Genomic DNA, 24,039 nt, shown 5'->3' with positions numbered 1-24,039 from the left:
TTTTCACCCTAATGTGGATACTAGATCTCGCTTGAGCAACTGTGCAGCAGGGCCTGCTGGGATGCGACTGCTTTGGGGCTTTCCTCAGGGTGACTGCTCCCCACCCTGCATCCTGGAGCCCAGTCCCCCTGCAGCAGCTGAAACAGAGCCGTTCACTTACAGCTGACAACTGCACACACAGCTACAATGACAGCTACATGCCTACAGGTATTACTCAACCTCCTACGCTGTTGGAAAAATGCCTCAGGATTGTGTATATCAGGTGAGTAAGCATGCAAGTCAGACATACAGACACATTGTGGACCCTTTGTCCCATCTTAGGGACTATGTGTGACTAAAATTGAACCAACTGGGTGGGGGAATAGCCATGTATCCTACTGTATATAACTGGTTATTTAAGGAATAGTTCACCCAAAAATTAATATTCTCTCATTATTCACTTACACTGATGCCATCCCAGATGTGTATGACTGTCTTTCTTCAGCAGAACACAAATGAAGATTTTTAGAAAAATGTTGAAGCTCTGTAGATCCTTATAATGTAAGTAAATGGGTGCCATCAGGCTGCTGGCTGTTTGACGGTCTAAAAGGCATACAGTATTTAGGCAGAATAAAAGTAATCCACATGACTCCATTCAATCAATTAAAGTTTTCTGAAGCAAATCGTTAGGTTGGTGTAAGAAACAAATCGATAATTAACTTTATTCACTTTAAAAAAAATCACATCCTGCCAGCAGTCGACGCATCAGTTACGTAAGCACAATGGCGCATTCATGTGAGAAGTCGGAAGCGCGCACTTTGTAAACAACAGAGGAACGAAAGTCAGACGAGAGTTAGTTCATTTCAAACAGCAATAAAGCGCTGGCTGGAAGCAACGATTTAAAGTTAACAACTTTTTAATTAGCGATTATTTTCTTAGACCAACCTATTGATTTGCTTCAGAAGACATTAATTGATCGACTGGAGTCGTATGGATTACTTTTATGCTGCCTAAATATGCCTTTTGGAATGTCAAACAGCCAGCAGACTGATGGACCCGTTTACTTACATTGTAAGGATCTACAGAGCTTCAACATTTTTCTAAAAATCTTAATTTGTGTTCTGCTGAAGAAAGACAGTCATACACATCTGGGCAGGGTAAGTGAATAATGAGAGAATTTTCATTTTTGGGTGAACTATCCCTTTAATTACTTGTTATTTGGACACTTAGGCCACACTTAAAATATGTATGAATGCCATTAGATCAGAAAATATTGAACTAAGTTGTATTAGCAAAGAAATGACGCCAAACCTTTTTTTCAGAACTATTTTACTCATTTCTTCTCAAAACTTTGAAGAAAAAAAAAAAAAGCCATCAACCCAGACATTAACAGAAAAAAAGTAGTATGTCATTGGTTGCATACAGTCACTTGTCTGTCAGACAGGGCAGGTCTGCTTTCAGGTTCAGTTGGCCAGTGTGTCATTCCCTTGAGACAATGAAAAAAAAATGAAGAAAGCACAAGAGGTCAAAGTGGGATTGATGAGTCTCAAACAGAGATGTCATACAACACCAGTTTACCCTTCAGAGAACACTGTACTTTCCGCTGTGAAGCAACTGAATGATTTCCGGATCTTACAACACATTTTAGGAGCCCAGAGGTAAAGAAAAATCTATTTTAAAACAGCCCTGGGAACAGTTGTTGACTAGGATCAGTTTCCTTTCTGAGTACTGGGAGATAAGAAAATATTTTTCTAGTTCTGGTTAAGCGTTGACATTCACAGTTAACGTATAACTTCATTACAATTAAAAACATTAAACGATCATACTCCCTCCTATTTGGTGTGTCTAAAAAGGCCACACCACTTGTGGCAAGACTGACAGTAATATCATAAAATACAATAAATCTACTTTTAGTCTAAATTATTTATGAAGTAAATAAATAAATTCATAAATATCACAAATAACTCAAATGACTTACCTCACAAATAACTTAAAGGGGTCATTACATGAGGTATCACATTTCCTTGATCTTTTAACGTATAAGAGATCATTGTACTATAAATATATACTTTAAGTTTCAGAACTCAAAACTTTCTCCTCACTGCAAAAAGAGCATTTGTTGAAACTAAGCTGCCAAAACGACTCGTTATCTACTTCCTCCACATTGTGATGTCACACTGTGGTAGACATTTGCATCTGACCACCTCCACAACAAAATATCAATGTCTAATTTACCTTACCTTAACTTTTAACTTTTAACTGATCATGTTTTACAAATATATGACTGTTTTTGTGCAAAAAAGTTTACTAGGGAAATGTAAAACTTTAATTTCTGCGATTAATATTTTTAGATTAACATGTAAAAAAAGTTTTTTACGCAATTAATGCAGTATACATTTTTATTAACTTCCTGAAACTTCACGAGAAAGGTGTCCCGAGTTGTTCCTGGCAGGCTACTCTGCCTAACAGGCTCCGATTAGGATGGGGGCGGGGTTAGAGCATCTGCTGCCTGCCAGGAACAAATCCAGGCACTTTTATACAATGAGCGAAACTTCACCAATGTTTATTCCCAATTTCTATGGCTAACATTTGCATATATAAAATTAAGGAGGTACACGCTCGACTCAACTGCACATCCTCACACAGAAACTAATTGTGTGAAGCAGTGCATGCTCATTCATTGAGCGTGACACATGCCCCGGGCATAATAAACATGTGAGCAAATTTACTGTACGGAGAATGAGCGGACGAGTGATATGGACAAGCTGCTGTTTCTCTTCATATTGTGCGAAAACACTCACTAACTTTCATCTGAACCTGTTTCAAAAGCGAAACCACCTGAGAGACCCAGCGTGTGCGCTATAGAGACTGAAGGACGTGGCCGTTCAGCAAGCTACTGCCAGGTATACTTTAAGAGACTGAACAGCAACCCAAGAAAATAATAGTTTTGAGATTTTAAACTTCAGTAAATTAAACTTCAGCTTTCAATATGTTTTATATCTGTATGTATTGTGTCTAATAATGCATTGGGAATGTACACTTTAGTTTCTCTTACAAATAAAGTTTTAAATTAATTAATAAAGTGCACTTGTGCCCGCAAAACGCCACCACCTGGCGGAACCAACCGAGACTCCCGTCCTGGGCCTGTAGGCTTATGTCGTCACTAGCGACTAAGGCCTACGGTGCCGCTGGACAGGCCGCCTCTGCCCTGCATGCCAAGGCGCTGAGAGAACTGCACGAGGGTAGTTCTGCCCCGGGATTGATGCAGGAGTTGTGCTCGGCGACCGATCTCGCCCTCCGGGCGGCGAAGGTCACGGTCTCTCAGGCAGGAGATGTCCACCCTGGTGGTCCAGGAGCGCCAACTTTGGCTCAACCTGGTCGAGATGAAGGAGGCTGACAAGGTACGATTCCTTGACACCCCCATCTCCCAGGTTGGTCTATTTGGCGATTTGCCCAGCAGTTCTCGATGGTTAAGAAACAGATGGAGGCTATCCAGCACATCCTGCTGCAGCGTGGATCAAGATCCCGCACCCCGTCTGCTTGTCGCCAAGGGCATCCTCCTGCGGCAACAACACCGGCTCTGCCGCAGCCCGCCCCAGGAGGCCGGCCCTGGCGTAGAGGCACCCGCAGGAAGTAGACGCCACCCGTCTCACGGCCCGCCGCTAAGAACCCGAGGAAGGTTCAAAGCGCCCCTGAGATGGGCGATCCAGGGAGACGGAGACCCACTAGAGACCTGGAGCTGGTAAACAGACCACTCCATCTCCCGGTGGAGGGCCGGGAGGAGAATCCTTGTTTTCCTTTTCTTATGATTTCACCGCACGCCCAAAGGGCTGTGGTACTCACATTTTCAAGAAAAGAGCAGTTTCCTCACTTCCTGGGTCACAAATTCGGTGTCCATGGCAGTCGTTATCACGACCGCCAGGCACCACACCTTTATGACAGGCATGGCGCTCCGGAGGCTGGCCCTCCGCCCCACGAACCAAGCTGTGGCACAACTGCACCCACACCAGGACGGTTGCAAGAGGTCCTATGGTGGGTATACGGAGCCAGGTAAGTGCTTCGATGTCCCCAGACTCAGCATGGCCACGAGTTCAGCCCCCCCCCAACGTGGCGCCTCAGGTTCCGCCCTGCCAAGAGGTCCTACCCGCCAATACGTCCGACACAATTGTTCCCTTGGTCCCCCTCACCCAGAGCTTGGAGGCATGGCTTGCGCTCCCCAACCTGTCGCGGTGACTGACCAGGACCATCCAACTTGGCTACGCGATTCAGTTCACCAGGCATCCGCCCAGGTTCAACGGCATCCGCTTCACCTCGGTGATGGGCGAGAACGCCGCTGCCTTGCATGCGGAGATCGCGTCCCTTCTACGGAAGGACGCGATAGAGCCTGTCCCTCCTGCTGAGATAAAGAAGGGGTTTTACAGCCCCTACTTCATCGTACCAAAGAAAGGCGGTGGGTTGCGACCTGCGAGTACTGAACCGGACTCCTGTTCGAGATGCTGATGCAAAAACACATTTTAGTGAGCATCCAGCATCAAGATTGGTTTGCGGCGGTAGACCTGAAGGACGCGTACTTCTACATCTCGGTTTTACCTCGACACAGGTGAGGTCTGTCCCTGTCACCTCGTGCCTTCACGAAAGTCGCAGAGGCACCCTTGCCCGCTAAGGGAAGTGGGTGTCCGCATCCTCAACAATCTCAATAATCTTGGTGCTCAGCCACCTCAGCCATCTGGGGCTTTCGGTCAACTGGGAGCATCTCTTTTCTTGGCATGGAGTTAGACTCGCCTCATAAGCGAGCACGTACAGTCGGTGCTGAAATTTCTGAAGGCATTCAGGCAGAGAACGGCGGTCCCATTGAAACAATTTCAGAGGCTCCTGGGGCATATGGCATCCTCGGCGCCGGTCACGCCGCTCGGGTTGATGCATATGAGACCGCTTCAGCACTGGCTTCAGGCTCGAGTCCCGAGATGGGCATGGCACCGTGGGGCATATCGCGTGGCCATCACACTGAACGTATGCGTTCCCCCAGTGAGCCTACTTGCACAGACACTGTGCAAGGTCTGGGAGGATGAGGAGCAGGGAAGGACCTTCCCCTGAGGAAGGACCTTCTTTCTCAGGGATGGGGCACCATCTGGCACCCGCGACCAGACCTCTGGAATCTCCATGTCTGGCCCTTGGACGGGACGTGGAAGACCTAAGTGGCCTACCGCCCGCGGTGGTAGACACGATCACTCAGGCTAGGGCTCCCTCTATTAGGCGCCTCTATGCCTTGAAGTGGCTTCTGTTTGCTAAGTGGTGTTCTTCCCGACGTGAAGACCGTCAAAGATGCGCAGTCAGGTCAGTGCTTTCCTTCCTGCAGGAGAGGCTGGAGGGGCAGCTGTCCCCCTCCACCTTGAAGGTGTACATGGCCGCTATAGCGGCGCACCACAATGCAGTTGATGGTAAGTCTCTTGGGAAGCACAACCTGGTCATCAGGTTCCTTAGAGGTGCGAGGAGGCTGAATCCTCCCAGACCGCGTCTTGTCCCTTTGTAGGACCTCTCCATGGTCCTTCGGGGCCTACAGGGAGCTCCATTTGAGCCCCTGGTGTCAGTTGAGCTAAAGGCACTCCCCTTGAAGACTGCCCTCCTGACTGCGCTCACTTCCATCAAGAGGGTAGGGGACCTGTAGGCGTTCTCTGTCGGTGACACATGCCTGGAGTTGAGTCTGGGATACTCTCACGTGGTACTGAGACCCCGGCCGGGCTATGTGCCCAAGGTTCCCACGACCCCGTTTCAGGATCAGGTGGTGAACCTGCAAGCGCTGCCCCAGGAGGAGGCAGACCCAGCCTTGTCATTGCTGTGTCCAGTGCATGCTTTGCGCATCTATTTGGATCGCACGCAGAGCTTTAGACGCTCTGAGCAGCTCTTTGTCTACTTTGGAGGACAGCTGAAAGGGAGCGCTGTCTCCAAACAGAGGAACACTCACCGGGTCATTGACGGCATCGCTTTGGCATATCACGCCCAGGATGTGCCGCCCCCCTTGGGGCTACGAGCACACTTTACTAGGAGTGACCTTGCATTTCTGCGGGCAGGGGTCCCCTTAGTGCAGGTGTCCAGGCGCATCGTGGTTACGACAGATGCCTCCAAGCATGGCTGGAGCACTGTGTGCAATGGGCGTGCAGTCGCCGGCTCCTGGACAGGGCCGTGACTGCGTTGGCATATCAACTGCCTCGAGTTGCTGGCAGTATTGCTCGCCCTGCGGAGGCTTCACCCTGCGGAGGTTACATGACGGCCGGGTGCGCTGGCTACGAGGCACACAATGGTCTGCCCGTCTCGCACCGCCAGTTCACATAACACAGTTCAGCTAGTTGTGGTGTTTTGTATAGGGACCCCTAGTGTCACTACATCGACACAACGTCGAATGAGTGACAGATAGGGAACGTCCTGGTTACTTTCGTAACCTCCGTTTCCTGATGGAGGGAATGAGATGTGTCCCTCCTGCCACAACACTGAACTACCTGCTGAAATGCCCGGGACCTTGTCACAAAACCTGAATGAGTGGTTGCAAGCCAGCTCCTTTTATACCCGTATGTCCGGGGGAGTGGCATGCAAATTCCACTCGCCAATTCCCTTTGGCCTTTTCTCAAAGATCAGAGGTGTTTGGGGCTCCCAAGGGCGACCCCTAGTGTCACATCGACACAATGTCTCGTTCCTTCCATCAGGGAATGGAGGTTACGAAAGTAACCAGGACGTTTAGTCAAATAAACGCATTTATTGTGCCCTTGATGATTACTTAAAATAAATAACTAAATAAATAGATAAATAAGTAAACATCACAAATACCTTAATTTTCTTGTAAACAAGTTGCTAATGCATTTCTAAAAAAATGTGCTCTACTAATTTAAATTTTAGTCTAGTAAATGCATACATTGAGCACACAAAAGTCGCTTAAACTTTAACAAAAACTATCACAAATAACTTCACTTTCTAATACTTTGAAAAAGTTTCTAATTTATTTCTAAAATAATTTTCTATAATAAATTCAGTTTTAGTCTAATTAATGCATACTTTGTGCACACAAAGATTGCTTAAATTTTAAATAAATAAATTGTATTATATAAAATGCATACTTTGAGCATACAATGATTGCTTAAACTTTAAATAAAAAAATGAATAAATAAATAGATAAATATTTGATGTAAGCATTGAATTAAAAGAAAGTTATTATAAACTAAAGAATGATTAAATCAATTATACGTTCTTATGTTCTTGAAAATCATTTATTTTAATAAATTCAATGTTAATCTAATACAATCTATACATATTTTGAGCAGAAAATTACCACACACTACTTCCCCCACTATTATTTGATAAACTCTTAAATCAACTCTTTCTGTCTGTCAACAGAGAGAGTGAATCGCTCACCGATAACCTGGATGATCTCGGCCAGCAGCACGCCATCACTCACATCCTGCTGCAAGTCTTTAATAAGACGCTTGTGTCCCGATTTCGCCAAGTAGTGATTCGCCCAGTCCGTGTAGATCTGCGCAACACATGAGGAAAATGTTCCTTTAATAATCCATCCATCAAAAAACAAAAAGATTTAAACAACTTTGATATAATAGCTAACAGTATACTCTGCACGTTTCTGCTTTTACGCTCTGCGTATCTCTGCTGTGTCCGCACTCTATTCAAATCAACTCCATTGTGTCTTATTCAAGTATTTAGTACTGATGCTCAAATTCTCCAGTCTGACATCACAGAAAAGCTCCTTTACTGGGGCTGTGGGGCAGGAGGAGGGAGACCCCAAGGGAGCTAGAACTAAACCACTGAATGGGTTTGAAAGGAGTCATGTGTTGTTTGTGATTCAAGTGGATCTCTCCAAAACAATCCAGTTACAAGTGAGAAAAAGCAATAAAGCAGACATAAAGGCTAAAATCGTTATGTTTGTTTGGAAAAAGTAATGAAAAGCTTTAGTGGTATACAAGAGTCAAACTTTGAAAATCAACTCAACTTTAACATTAATTCAGTATCTTCTCTTACAAAAAAAGTACTAAAAAGTAGTCTAACCTAATGTTCGAGAGTTTTTTTCATCTATGTATTCAGGCATTACACACACTACCAATCAAAGATACAACATTAGTCACACACATTCCTACAGGGGGCTGAAGTGCTTGCTGTGCGGTGGGTTTCATAAGTAAAGTTGCAGCATTATTGCCGTCTAACTCATGTGAGGAGGAATCAGTTTCCTACAGCTGGGAAACAACAGGTGCACCCTGACTCCTCACCCTCTATATTAAAGTAGACTCTCTCTCTCTCTCTCTCTCTCTCTCTCTCTCTCTCTCTCTCTCTCTCTCTCTCTCTCTCTCTCTCTGGTGGCATTTACATTTACAGTTCTGCATCAGGGTAAAAAACAACACAGATTCACATGTATCTAGCAAACAGAGTAAGGTTGTTTTGGAATGGTGAAATGTACAAATCCAGTTTATGCTATGAAGTTTTGAGGACTAAATGAGTCAGTTGCAATTAAAGATGAGGTGAAGACAGTAGTTGTCTGTCAGCATGTAGTGAGGGTGAAGATAAACATGCCCTCCAGGAACAAAAAGAAGAATTCACATAATACCTGTGTGTCAGACTGTGAGCCAAGTCTTACACCCATCTCTGTGTAAACACCATCATATCTTTTCATGTCAAGATTCACACGGGTCAATATACAGTACAAACAAGTATACTGGTGATCTATTTTATTCAACTGTTCATCTTTTTACTTGCATATACACTGAAAAAAAAAACTAAAATTGTTATCTCAAGGGTCTATTTCTACTTGATCTAACTCATAAAAATTACTTTCATTGGGGTAACTTAACTTGTCAGGCAAATTTAGTCAGATTAAATAGCATTTTTGAATTGAATATACTTTATTGTCCCACTAAGGGAAATTTGTTTTGGACTCCATGCAGAGCAGACATTAACAAATACAAAAAAACAGACATATTCAGTAGCACAAAAAAAATTATTATATATATTTATTTTAATTATTTATATATATATAGCAGCAATAAAAATAAAACAGACAAATAAAAATAAACTACTAACAATTATAAACAATGTAAAATGCAGCCACATTATACTAAATAAAACTACATAGTACAAACTATTATAAATGATAAAGAATACACATCCTAAAAAATAAGTCTCAGGTAATCTTACTTAAAAGTCTATGCCTGATGTAGGCATGAATGAATACTTTGATAATTTGATTTTGATCAATCGTGGAATTCTGTGGTCAATTTTATTTGTATATTGACTGGTAAACTGTAAAATTGACCGCTAGCATCACTGCGGTCTCTTTCTTTTCACATATTAAAATAATTTAACACAAATCAATATTTCATGTCAATTAATTTAATTAGTAAGTAGTGTAATGAGGATAAAGTACAGTCAGCCGGTCAATATCGTAAAAAAAAAAAAAAAACGTCTGACTGTACATTATCCCTTTTAGTAATATATACAGTACAGTCCAAAAAATTATTTTTAAGGGATAGTTCACCCAAAAATGAAAATTCTTTCATTATTCACTTACCCTGATGCCATCCCAGATGTGTATGACTGTCTTTCTTCAAAATAACACAAATTAAGATTTTTAGAAAAATGTTGAAGCTCTGTAGGTCCTTATAATGTAGTAAACGGGTCCATCAGGCTGCTGTCTATTTGACGGTCCAAAAGGCATATTTAGGCAGCATAAAAGTAATCCACAAAACTCCAGTCGATCAATTAATGTCTTCTGAAGCAAATCGCTAATTAAAACTTTATTAACTTTAAAAAATCGCTTCCTGGGGACCTGGGTAGCTCAATGAGTATTGACGCTGACTACCACCCCTGGATTTACGAGTTCGAATCCAGGGTGTGCTGAGTGATTCAAGCCAGGTCTCCTAAGCAACCAAATTGGCCTGGTTACTAGGGAGGGTAGAGTCATTTTGGGTTAACTTCCTCGTGGTCGCTATAATGTGTGATTCTCGCTCTTGGTGGGGCGCGTGGTGAGTTGTGCATGGATGCCGTGGAGAATAGCGTGGGTCTCCACAAGCACTATGTCTCCGCGGTAACACGCTCAACAAGCCATGTGATAAGATGCAGGGACTGACGGTCTCAGATGCAGAGGCAACTGAGATTCGTCCTCTACCACCCGGATTGAGGCGCGTCACTACGCCACCACGAGGACTTAAAGCGCATTGGGAATTGGGTATTCCAAATTGGGGAGAAAATAAAAAAAATGTGCTTCCTGCCAGCAGTCGACGCATCAGTGACGTAAGTGCTATGGCGCGTTCACACAAAAAGTCGGAAGTGCGTGCTTTGTAAACAACAGAGGAACAACCGTCAGGCAAGAGTTAGTTCATTTCAAACAGCATCCCAGCACTGGCTGAAAGCAATGATTTAAAGTTAAAAAAGTTTTAAGATTACTTTTATGTTGCCTAAATATGCCTTTTGGACCATCAAATAGCCAGCAGCCTGTTGGACCCGTTTACTTACATTACAAGGACCTACAGAGCTTCAATGTTTTTTAAAAAATCTTAATTTGTGTCCTGCTGAAGAAAGACAGTCATACACATCTGGGATGGCATCAGGGTAAGTGAATAATGAGAACATTTTCATTTTTGGGTGAAAAATCCCTTTAAGGTTTACATTTAAATTTCATAACAAAATTCCATCAAACTGAATTGAGTAATTTTTTTCAAAAACATAAATACATTTATTAATTAATATTTTTAGTTTTGTTAATTTTGTTAAAAAGTACACAATTCAATTTGATGGAATTGAAATTGAAATGTGTAAATCTTTAAAAATTACTTTAAATAAAACCTTCTACATAAAGTGCATGCCCCATCACGACATTCCCAACATGCAAGGCAATGTCACACTTCCCTCTGTATCTTAACAGCTAAAGACACATTCGATCACTCAAAAACATATATAAAAATATCAGCTTAAGATAATGTTTATGCTGTCTGAGTCACAATCTGAGTCGTTCAGTACGTTTACATGCACTTTAAAAGTTGTCTTTTTAAAATGTCATATAAGTGCTCATCCGGAGGTGTTTTAAGATGCATTCCATGTGAAATTTAAATGTATCTGGCTGTTCAAGCTACATATGTAAACTTTACTCTGAAATATAACTGCTGCTACCGAGTATTTGCATAGGGCTCGCGTCGTGCAATAAATAATAACAAAGGAAGAAACGGATGCATGTTGTAGGAGACGGAACTTTTTTTAAATGTATTTATTTGATGCAGATCGCTGACGAAACTGAAACTAAACACTGACAAGGAACGCAGCTGACGTGCATGATGCATCTTATCTACAACAAGCCCCAACGGGAAAAATACACAGCAAGCACACACAGACACACACGCGCACTGGGCAAAGCCATTTGGCATCAAATAATAGAGTAGATCACATCTTTTAAATTCACTGCCCAGCATAAGCATAATCCGATTTTTGTGAAGTTGGAACTAACATGATTGTAGCTCAGCTTCGTCCAGCATGTATACAAGTTAAGGCCCAAAAATTGTCCATAGCATAGTGCGCATGTTCCGAAAGACAGAGGTGATGTGCAACTTGTATTTCGCTCTTCCTCAGCTGAAGACTGTAGCTTGATTATGCTAAATCTGCTGTAAAACTAAATGTATTGTGATGCAGGAAGCTTCAGTCCCCCGGCTGGACTGGTTTAAATCAAAGAATTGTTACAATCCTTTCACAAGCACAAACAAATTCTACTTTGTGTGAAAATCAAGCTAGCGGGTGTATCTCTTATATTTGCTCTCTTTTGAAGTTGTGGATTCTGCTTGCCATCCATTCTTGACCAGTGTATGAGCAGTCCACACAAAACAACTTAAAGAACTGTGGGTAATCTGAACAGGTGGCTCTTGCACGCATTTGCTGATGAGTGTACCAAATTGTGTGAGTAAGACAGGGAAAATCAAAGCGGCATTTCCACTTTGTGGTACGTTTTCAACAATTTACCAACAGCTGTCACTAAGACTCATCCTTAAAATGAATGCTAGGAGGTAGAACATTGTTCAACTACAAAGACTGTCATTTCAAACACTAATAACAGGGCTGGCTGGCTATGTTAGTCACAGATGCAGTATTGTTCCCAGGCAGAGGCTACAGAACTTCCTTTCAGGTTCACCAGAGATGGCTTTAAATAACACAGCGCTTTAAGGTAATTACAGCAGATAATTTACTGAGGTGAGTGTTAGTTCAGGTAACTGCCTTAGTGAAAGAAAAGGCTTATATCAGCATGAATTTCCATGCTGGTCATGGTTGGAGGACACACTGGTTGGTAAATCTGATTAAGGAAGTCTTGCTGATGAAGCCTGATTAAACTCCAACTTCCCATGCTGATGACCAGCATACAAAACACATGCTGGTAGCCAGTTATGCAGGCCTTTTAAGCAAGTGATCTTAGTAATAAAGGGTATTTGATAAAAATGATAAATTAGTTGAATTATAAATCTGAAACATTTAAAAGATCATACTCCCTCCCATTGGGCCTGTCTTTCAAGGCCACAGCACACTGCAGTCAAACTGAAGTGACAGTAATATAATTAAATATAAATAATAATATATAAAATACATTATTATTGTTATTATTAATAATAAAATAAAATGAAGGCCTGGGTAGCTCAGCGAGTATTGAAGCTGACTACCACCCCTGGAGTCGCGAGTTCGAATCCAGGGTGTGCTGAGTGACTCCAGCCAGGTCTCCAGCTGCTATGGAGGTTAGAGTCACATGGGGTAACCTCCTCGTGGTCATGATTAAGTGGTTCTTGCGCTCAATGTGGCGCATGGTAAGTTGTGCGTGGATCGTGGAGAATAGCATGAGCCTCCACATGCTAGGAGTCTCCGCGGTGTCATGCACAGCAAGCCACGTGATAAGATGCATGATTGATGGTCTCAGAAGCGGAGGCAACTGAGACTTGTCCTCCACCACCCGGATTGAGGTGAGTAACCGCGCCACCACACGGACCTACCAAGTAGTGGAAATTGGGCATTCCAAAATTGGGGAGTAAAGGGGATAAAATAAAATAAAATAAATAAATAAATATAAATCATAAATAACTCTCTGATACTTAAAAAAAAAAAAAAAAAAATCTAAAGTATCTTTAAAATAATTTGCAATATTAAATCAAATTTTAGTCTAATAAATGCAAACTTTGAGCACATGGTGATTGCTTAAACTGAATTCTTAAAATAAATTATTTATTTAATTAAAATAAATTAAAGAACTAACAAATGATTAAATTAAATAAATTATTAAAATCCTTTGTTTTAATAAATTAAAGTGATCTTAACATAAATTTTTTTATATAGGTTTTTCAGAACAGTACTTGAGAAAAAAAAATTATTAGATGAATTATAAACATCGTTGACTTCATAAAATGCACTGCAAGAAGTTATTTCTACCTTATCTGATCCTAAAAAATGATATTCATTGGTGCGTTCAATTCAGGTTTATTCAGCTATATTATACAAAGTACTTCCTTTCACTTGAATAAAATAGTTTATTTACATATTACTTCACAAGTGCACATATTTTCCTTAAAGTGCACAAAATTACTACAATGCAAAATCAACCCACAAATATCATTAAAATTATAAAGAACAGAACAGAACATAATGATATGAACACACATTTGGTATATGTGGTAATTTATTTATAAATTTACTGGTGTTATTCAAGTTAAAATAGCTTGAATAGTCTGTGGCTACCTGCTACATGGGTCTAAATATGCTCATGCTCATGTTGTTCCAAACCTGTTTGACTTTCTTCCTTTTGTGAAACGCGAAAGGAGAAGTTAAGCTGCTCTCTTCCATACAATGAAACTGGATGGGGACCAAAGGTGATCAAGCTCCAAAAAGGACAAAAAGTGCTATAAAAGCATCATAAAAGCAGTTTGTATGACTTGTGCAAGTCTTCGGAATACTTATAATAGCTTTGTATGGCAAACATACTGAACATAAGTTATTATTCACTGAAAATCTAGCTTGACAGCCATGGTCACAATTCACTTTCATTGTATCAAAAAGAGCAGGTTGGACATTCAGCAACTTCTTGTGCTATCTATGGATGTAATTAAGTCATGCAGGTTTCGAAAGACAGGAGGGTGAGTAAAATGATAACAGAATTTTCATTTTTTAGATGAACTATACTTTCAACCTTTTCGCATGAGAGTTTCTCCTATACTGACATATCTCCCAGCGTGAGTTCAATGCGCACTGTAATTAAAATAAATCTTACCTTACACTTCACAGCAGATGTACTGAAGGTCAGATTATATATTATCAAACAAATAATGTGGTTTTTAGATGTTTATAATGATTGATTATGACAGATAAGATGCGATCGCGAATGCACTTGCCGGCTATATTTTTGTTGCAATGCAAGATTGTGTGTTTGTATTTTCATAGAAGCATACAAAAGGAGGAGCATAGAAGGTCCTAAAAACCTAGCCCTTCCACTCTCCCAGCCCTGGAAGTGGTTGTGACGGACGGAATGGGAGAAGACTCAAGTGGACTGACTAGTTTGTATATTCTTTGACATCAGAAATCATGGCCGCAGCTCTGCATCTAAACAGTGCGCTCTGACGGTAAAGGCTTTATACTTTTATCTAGTGATTGTTTCAAAGTTTGTAACATATAAAAATTTTTTACAGTAACATACTGTGATGTTGAAAAGACTATTTGAGCAGCTGGTTCACACGTGAACTGCCCAAATACAAACAACACATCACATGCCCCACCAGAGACAGAAATATACTGGACCACTGCAACACCACAGTAAAGGATGCATATCGCGCTGTCCCACATGCAGCTTTAGGACTCTCTGATCACTGTCTGGTTCATCTTCTCCCGACCTACATGCAGAAACTAAAATCAGCTAAGCCTGTAGTAAGGACTGTAAAGAGATGGACCAATGAAGCAGAGCTGGAACTACAAGCCTGCTTTGAAAGCACTGATTGGAGTGTTTTTTTAAGCTGCAACCACAGACCTGGATGAGCTAACAGATACTGTGACATCATATATCAGTTTCTGTGAGAATATGTGTATCTCTACAAGGACTTTTTTATCATTCAGTAATGATAAAACATGGTTTTCAGCAAAACTCAGACAGCTTTGTCATGCCAAAGAGGATGCTTACAGAAGTGGGGATAAAATCTTGTACAACCAGGCCAGAAACACACTGACTAAGGAGATTAGAGTGGCTAAATGAACGTACTCTGAAAAGCTGAAAAAACAGTTTTCAGCCAACGATCCTGCATCTGTGTGGAGAGGTCTGAAGGACATCACCAAGCACAAGACATCACCCCTTGCTCTGTAGAGAATCAACAAATGGCTGATGACCTAAATGTGTTTTACTGCAGGTTTGAAAAGCCCAGTCTTACACCCCTCCCCCACTCTGATCTTCACTTCACACACCCACTTACACCCACTTACACCTCCTGCAACCCCCCTCCTCCATCCTCATGCTACTCAGCCTGCACTTATGGTCTGTGAGGAGGTTGTGTGCCAGGTCTTCAAGAAAGAGAAGACTAGGAAAGTCTGCGCTGACCAACTGGCCAACATCTTCACACAGATCTTCAATAGATCACTGGAGCAGTGTGAAGTTCCCTGTTGCTTCAAACGCTCCACCATCATTCCGGTCCCCAAAAAAAACCAAATCACAGGACTTAATGACTACAGACCTGACGCTCTCACGTCTGTGGTCATGAAGTCGTTTGAGATACTGGTTTTGGCCTACCTTAAGGACATCACTGGACCCCTGCTAGACCCCCTTCAGTTTTCTTACTGCACAAACAGGTCTGTGGATGATGCTGTCAACATGGGACTGCATTATATCCTGCAACACCTCAACAGATCTGGGACTTATGCAAGGATCCTATTTGTGGACTTCATTTCAGCCTTCAATTCCATCATACCTGATCTTCTCTCAACCAAACTGATCTAGCTCTCCGTGCCCACCCCAATCTGTCAATGGATCATCAGCTTTCTGACAGATAGGCAGCAGCTAGTGAGACTGGGGAAACTCATCCAGGACCCTCACTATTAGCACTGGTGCTCCTCAGGGATACATTCTCTCTCCACTGCTCTTCTTCCTGTACACGAATGCTTCCTACACTGCAAAGGACCCCTCTGTCAAGCTCCTGAAGTAATTAGACAACACCACCATCATTGGCCTCATCCGCGATGGTGACAAGTCTGTATACAGATGGGAGTTTGAACAGTGCGTCTGGTGCGGTCACAACAATTTTGAGCTGAACATGCTCAGAACAGTGGAGATGATAGTGGACTTCAGGAGAAATCCCCCTACAGAACCCCCCCCCCCACCACCACCACCACCACCACCATCCTGAACAGCACTGTAGCAACAGTGGAGTCATTCAGGTTCCTGGGTTCTACCATCTCTCAGGACCTGAAGTGGGACACCCACATAGACTCCATTGTGAAGAAGGCTCAGCAGAGGTTGTACTTCCTTCGCTGGCATCCTCCAGCCACAGGAGCTGCTGACACAGTTCTACTCGGCCATCATTGAGTCTGTCCTGTGTATATCTATAACTGTCTGGTTTGGTTCAGTCACCAGATCAGACAGAAGGAAACTACAATGGACAGTCAAGACTGCTGAGAAGATTATTGGTGCCCCCCTGCCCACCCTCCAAGACCTGTACATCTCCAGAGTGAGGAAACATACAGGTAGAATCACTCTTGACCCCACACACCCTGCCCACTCCCTCTTTGAACTGTTGCCCTCTGGCCGGCACTACAGAGCACTGAGCGCCAGGACATCCAGGCACAAGAATAGTTTTTACCCTCAGGCCATTTTCCACATGAACAATTAAACTGCCTCAGGGCTCCCCTATAGTGCAATAATGTACATAAATATCTCATGTACATATATAAATTCACTCATATTTAATTCAATAACTGTACATACCGCTACCTTGCACATATATTACCACATGTACATACACCATTCTATGTTATATGTCCCATTATTTGTATGTCTATTTATACTCTTACCTTGTTTTATATTCTGCGTCTCATTGTAATATTCTGTGTGCATTTGTTTCTCCTATCACCCCAAAAAATTCCTTGTGTACATGAGAACACTTGGCAATAAAGCTCATTCTGATTCTGATAAACATACACATCTGGGTGATGCTGGAGTCTTCTGAAGGTTTACTTTTATTCTGATGTGACTGTTTTCAAGTAGGGCTTTGTCTTTTTCTCATGCAAATACAGCATGTACTGTATCTGTACACAAACCTATGTACTCAAGCACACAAGCTTTACACGTCAAGTGAGGAACAGAGAACATGGGAGGTCTGGCAGCTACTTGAGAGGTGGTGACAACAACCAAGAATGTGTCTGAAGGGGTGGTGATAGGGTAACGAATGGTCTACACCTCCCTATGCCCCATTTACCTTCAGCTCATACTCTTCAACCCAAAAATCACAACCGCTCAGCTACAAGAATACATTTCATGAAGACAAACCATGCCTGGTCCTACATCATTTAAGACCCCATGTTAAGAACTTAAGTTTTTAAAAGTTAAAAATTATCCATGATAGTGGCACACACAGAAATATGCTGAATAGCAACAAATTATCAAGTACAGATGGTTTGGTCCAAAATCTTGGAGAGATCTCCGTAAACAAAAAATAAATAAATAAATAAAGTGGATCGAGGCATTCTAAGAACTCTAAACAACGCTTCAAAACATATGAAAGCATTGCAGAATTAGTGAAAAAAACTGATTCGTTTTGAATCACTGTATGCAATAACAATCAAAGTTTCACCCCATTAAAATATGACTAAAACAGGATCTATTCTCCTGCCATCTGTGTTGTGTAAAGTCTGCTCTCTGATTGCTGGTGCAACAGTGGTGTCAAGTGTTGTGTAATTCTCCTCTAGAGTGTTCGCTTTCATCTAATAATGCATTGTGGCCAGACACAGACCACAGATGTCTCGTTTATTTATACTCCTCTTAACAGCCTCACAAATTCAATTGAGCAAATCATTGTAGGCTATTCTTTCCCTTAGCCATATTTCCAGGTTACTCCACCTCGACCTTAAAGTTCAGTATCTTACAGTGGTATTACCATGTGAAGAGGTTCCTCTTGCTGATGCGCCAACTAGAACTGGGCAGTTTCTCACAAACAATCTAGCTTATATGAAATCTATCGTGCTTCCAGTTCATCCTGAATCCATCCATCCATTCATCTATCCATCCACAAAATTAAATAATATCCTCAATGAAATGTAAAACTCTGAACTTCTGATTACCACACATTTGCCATGGAAAGAAATCTGTGATAACTTGTTTTAGAACATTTTGGTCTCCAGACCAAAAATTCAAAACTTGCTATGGCTAAAGAAAGACGGTAATTCAGATGTGTAAGTAAACATGGAATCAAGATGGACCCTAATTGATCCATTGGTGCATGACAGTGGCATTTTGTTTGAGGGGGCAAGGGAGGCAGTGCCTCCTCAAAACATTTGTGTGAGAAAACGAATCGAGACTCTCGCACTAAGTGCTCTCGCAGCGGGTCTCTGCAGATCGCTATATGAATGGGATGAGCTGATAGAAGTGGAGAGACTATTTACAGAGTAAGCAACTAATTAACTCGGACACTACAGAATGATTTTGGTTCATGTCTAAATCAAAATTAAATCAACATTAAGTAAAAAAGGTAAAGCTCCGTACTATCTTGCCATCATTATAGAGAAGTAGATGGTGAGTAATCTGAATATAAGATGACTATAAAAAAAATAAAAATAATAATAGGCAAACATATACAGATAAATGCTTGTTGCTGTATTATTGTTGTTGTTCTTTTTTCTTTTGAAGAAATGTAAAATAATAAGAATAATAAAACACACAAACTTGATGAGTCTTTGATTTCACTTGATATAGTATGCATAAAAACAGCCTTCCCATTCACAAATCTGATACATGGCAATGAACATATAAGCATAGCCTGTGTCAAATATTTGGACATTTATAGGCTACATATTCAAATTTCATGTTAAATATATGTAGTATTTTGACATCTAGAATATATTGTTGAATATATGTGCAAGCACGTTACTTTTTTATCAGTGAAAATCATACATGAACATACATAGTATGGGCCTTTGTGTTTTACCTATTGCTGTGAAATATTTTATTTCTGTGGTCAAACTGAATTGAAATATGAATTTTTATTGGACAAAAAAACCTAAACAAAAAAATCCTGAAAGCTAAGATGCCACTCTGCCTCCTCATTTCAAAAGTCCACCACTTGACACTGGTGAATGTTATTCCAAAGGAAAAAAAAAAAAATTTACCTTTCATCAAAATATACACCTATGAAACAACTTTCCCTTTTCTGTTGATGTTGCAAACTTTCTTATTTTTAAACTTCTCCCCTCCAACCACCTGTGATGTGGATACCATTTTCACAATCCAATCAATTCCTAGTGGATAAAATCAAGTCCCATCCAACATTTAATTTAATTTAATTTATTTTTACCAGATAAATATCCCGTTTCACTTAAAAATGCATCACATTATGGATGTAAAATGGGTTGCAAATCTGAATATGTTCTATTTGATAATGAAATTCAGTCATTATTTGGGCTGCAACTAACAATTCTTTTGATAATCGACTAATCTAACGATTATTAGAACGGTTATTCGACTAATCGGGCGATTATTGCAATGATTAATCATTAGTTCTAAACCGATTATTCAGCTTGTGCCTCGACTTAAAATGTTGTATTAAACGTGCTTACTAACAATAAAGAGGAGAAAATCATCTTTTAAAAATATCATTAAATGACATTCACTGAATTACAAGGGGGGAAAAAAAACTTGGATTTTTATTGTTTAATTCATTAAAAAATCACTGCAAAAAATCATATAATCAAGTGTTTTTGTCTTGATTTCCATTTAAAATGATCTAAAAATCCTTCAAAAAAGATACATTTACTTGAGAAGCAACATATACGATATTTAGACTTGCTTTAAGAGAATGTATCTTGAATATAAGTGTATTTTGTATATAAGTGTGTTTTTACACTTGTTTATACTTCTGCGAGTGCAGTAAAGACAAAATATACTTATATACAGTTATTATTTGGACTTTAATAAAGGATGCATTAAAGATATAATGCCAGGGTGTTTCATTATTAACGCTCTGACTCTCAAGGTCTAAGTGAAAGTGGAATATCAAGGGGACGAGACAATACTTGAATGATAGACCATGATCACAGTTCTTTAATGAATGAATTTAAACTAACAAAAGGAAGCACTGAATCAGGTCACAATAAAACCTCATCCATACAGAAGGGAAAATATAGGAACACACGCTTTTCTCTGTTGTGCATAGACCAGCTAACAACTTAAACAGATGTATATTATCAAATTCATTTATACTCTGGAAGCTTTTGTAAATGCTGCAAGAGGTCTGTCCTTAGTTTTCTCATGCCCCTGTGTCTGCATCTCTGCCTCGACCCCTAAACCGTAATTGTCATCCTTGCATGACCTAAAAGTGCCCTCCTTTTAAGTGTTTTCCCTCAGCCTGTGATCAGATTTCGACCCAGTTAAATTAGCTGTCCTTTTGCCCATCAGGAATAGGAAACCTCAATTCCTGGAGGAGAGTGAACCATTTAGACAGTTACCACACAAAAGCAACAAGATGACAAGAGGGAAAAAAAAAGACATGTTTGGGTTTCTTTAGAGAGATTTACAAGTGGGCAGAAATAAAATGCAGCACTTTGATGAACAGCTCCACAAACTTAAAGAGTTGTCCTACCTTGTATGTAACTAACAATATGTAGATTGTGGTTGGTGCACAGCTAGGTAAGTCTGCAACCTTAATTTATGCTGCCAGTGCGTCCTCCTGGGAAGTTCCTATACTTACGAGTTCAGAAACTGTAATTATGATGTGATGAGCGTAAGTGATATAAGCTTTTTTACATTTATTGTCTCTATAACTTTTTCCCTTCCCAACAAAAATGGGAAGTTCTTGAAGAATAAATGAAGAGCAAAAGATGCACTAGTAAATGTGTAACAGACCTTATTTACAGCAGCACAACCTTTGATTTTTGACAGGAATGACAACAAGGCTGTGAGTTATGGACGTACAGTCTCTTCAATGTTTTTTGATAGTTTCGCTGACCAAGAAATTTCAGTAGACAAAAAAATCCAGGCAACATGAGTTCTGGAAAATAAGATGTGGTCTATGAGCTTTTTGATAGCTTTATACAGTAAATGTCATTAAAGAGAAGCTAAAGCCCATAGTATACCTTGGTTTTGACACAAACACTTAGTGTCTGTGTACAGTCGAATGCTAGCCTTTCAAAGTATTCTTCATTTGAACAGGCGGTTGGTGCATGCACGCTACAACTGCTATGAGATACTGGACTATTTCTTTTCAGTTTAGACCCATAAAGTTGTCTTTATATTCCTCAGACTCGAGTTATACAATTACAGGTATCTCCTAACGTCCTCACACGTGTTCTTGACATGCACATCCGTTGTTGCTTTTTTTTTTTTACCTTCGTCTCCTGTTGTTTAGCAAATAGTACATCTTCTTATACCAGGCACATATGTATACTGCACATTCAGAGTAGGCGTGGTTAGAAAAATCGGGCCGCACGCGTTCAGTGCTTGAGCACTCTGCTGATGAGGAAATTTGCATGATGCGTCTGGTGTTAGCATCTGACCGAAGTACACTTTGGGCTTAAGTCTATCCCTAACAGCCTCATTTTCATTTGCATCAAAAATTAAAGATGACGCTACTGTGAAAGGGTCTATTGAGGCTTTGTTTATGTATTATATCATTATTGTGCTGCCAAAGAGAGAGGGGGGAAAAGTAGTCGTATAAGCCTATCGTCCTATTAACTGTTTAAATGAGTATCACTTTCTGGCAAGCTTGGTCGGCAATAAAAATTCACACAAAATACATAACACAAACACAATTACACAATTATACATTTTTATTATCAATACTAATTTGCTTCCACCTTGATTCTTTGACATTCCCCCAACTCAGTAAATGGGGGTGCAAAGTAAATGCGACATTGTGGTGCCGTTCATCTGCACCGATCATTCCGACAAAACAGCTTTGATCTACTGATGTCCATTTCACAAGCAATTTTTAAAACCAGTTCTTCATTCAAAGAGTGCTCCACTTCAAAAAAAATGGCGTAAAATACCATGCAGGGACTTTGGGAACACTTTTGAGAAATGACTCAAATGTATTGGTTAATCGTATTTCTGAATTAGTTCAGTGGAACAAACCGATTTGCTAACATTAATTGGACTTCCTGACAGATAATATCAGCACTTAATAAGTCACTAAAAGTACCACTAAAAGCAGAGGATATTTATAAAATGAATAAAATTAGGCAGAGGCTATTTGGACTAGGTGCAAATAGCAATAGATAATATTTGTGCAAATAGTGTTATGCTATTTGCACTCCTAATTAAATAGCAGTGTGTTTTATTGTTTATTGTGTTTATTGTGTTTATTTAGAGTCCCATTGACACCCTACACCCATCCCTACCCCTAAACCTAACCATAACCTTACTTTACAAAAATTTACCATGGTTTTACTACAGTAACCTTAGTATCACCATGGTATTTTGTAATAAAATCATAGTAACCACAAAATGAAAACATGGTTACTATATTAACATGATATTACTGTAGTAACACCATGGTCAATTGCATTAAAACTATGGCTTCCACCAAAAGACATGGTTACTTCAATATTACTATAGTAAAACCATGGTTAATTTTGAACGGATAAAATCTTTCCCTCAACTCCCGGACCGTCACCATGACCAAATCACAGCGAGGCAATGAAACTTTATATACATTTGTATTTATTATTATAAGTAGTATTAAAGGAAATATTAAGAGTGGAGAAAAAAGGGACAAAAGGGGGAATTGAACCCAGGTCCTTCCGCCCTAACAAAGCACATCCACTCAGTCTTTACACTCTATGTCATTGCAGGTGCCGTTTCTGTATTTCCACCAGACTATTTGAGTGCAAATAGCCATGCTGTGTGGCAGGTGCTATATACACCTAGTGCAAAAAGCCACTTTTGGTAAGTTTACCCTTTTGGGTGAATATCATATGTGTGTGGCTCTCTGGTTGTGTCCGCAGGGCACCACAAGCATTTCAAGTGGCGTTGGCCTTGTGCTAACAGAAAAGGCTCCAAGAGGAGCTCTTGATTGCTGTGATGTCTGTGGTTTGCAGATGAAAGAGCAAGCATTAGATTGATGTGAGTGAGAGAGCTCTGCCAAATACGACCTTTGGGGCTGTGAGAGTTCAGCAAGGATTAAGAGCCTCATTCAGGCCAAACAGAAAGCAGGAAATGTTGACTCGATTTCACACAAGTGGTGCTTTCAAGATGAACTACTTAACACATTACTCCAATGGGAGCTAAGAAAGTTCAGTGTAATCTGTGCTAACCGGAATAGAGCTGATGATGATACTTTAGCTGCGGTTCTCAAAATAAACACTACACTTTTAGTTTCAACACAGTGACTGGTACACAAACACACAATCTGCCATCTGCTGAATGTAAGTACTGTTTTTAGCTAAATGCCTATGAGACAGCGCCCAGATTGTATACGGCTGTACTGCAGAGGTTGACATGGGTCTGTCCTCTCAGCAGGGCACTAAACACCATTAACTTCTCCTCACCTATGAATAAGAGATTTGATAGAAATGACAGTTCTCTCTCACTCTTTGCTGAAATATGAATATAACATGCAGACTTTTGCTTCAACCCAAAACTCTAAGCAATGACTGTTAAGCAAGAGTGCCAAAACTTCTCAAACTACTATAACCTCTCCATAACCTCATCATGGTAGTGAATTGGTGGAATATTACTACATGTAGTGCATATTTTACAGGCATATGCTCACATGGATGGTGCTCACATGGGAAACAAGTGTTCGCATCACTTCCCCCCTTTGCACACTTTTTTCCACATTGTCTCCTGACATCTCTCTGCTCTCTGTGTTT

General features: G+C 40.6%; 1 protein-coding gene across 1 annotated transcript in view; it reads right to left on the bottom strand.

Annotated features, from left to right (window-relative positions):
* Positions 1-24,039, bottom strand: part of LOC127444711 (neuron navigator 2-like) — a 150,070-nt gene that overhangs the window by 108,435 nt on the left and 17,596 nt on the right. Inside the window, exon 2 of the mRNA XM_051704262.1 lies at positions 7,381-7,498. Within this exon, the coding sequence (XP_051560222.1) occupies positions 7,381-7,498 (118 nt within the window). The remainder of the gene's footprint in view (positions 1-7,380; positions 7,499-24,039) is intronic.

This window comes from Myxocyprinus asiaticus, chromosome 1, assembly GCF_019703515.2.
Source record: "Myxocyprinus asiaticus isolate MX2 ecotype Aquarium Trade chromosome 1, UBuf_Myxa_2, whole genome shotgun sequence".
Lineage (NCBI taxonomy): Eukaryota > Metazoa > Chordata > Actinopteri > Cypriniformes > Catostomidae > Myxocyprinus > Myxocyprinus asiaticus.
The sequence above is the reverse complement of the archived record's forward strand: the minus strand, read 5'-3'. Positions and strand labels throughout refer to the sequence as shown.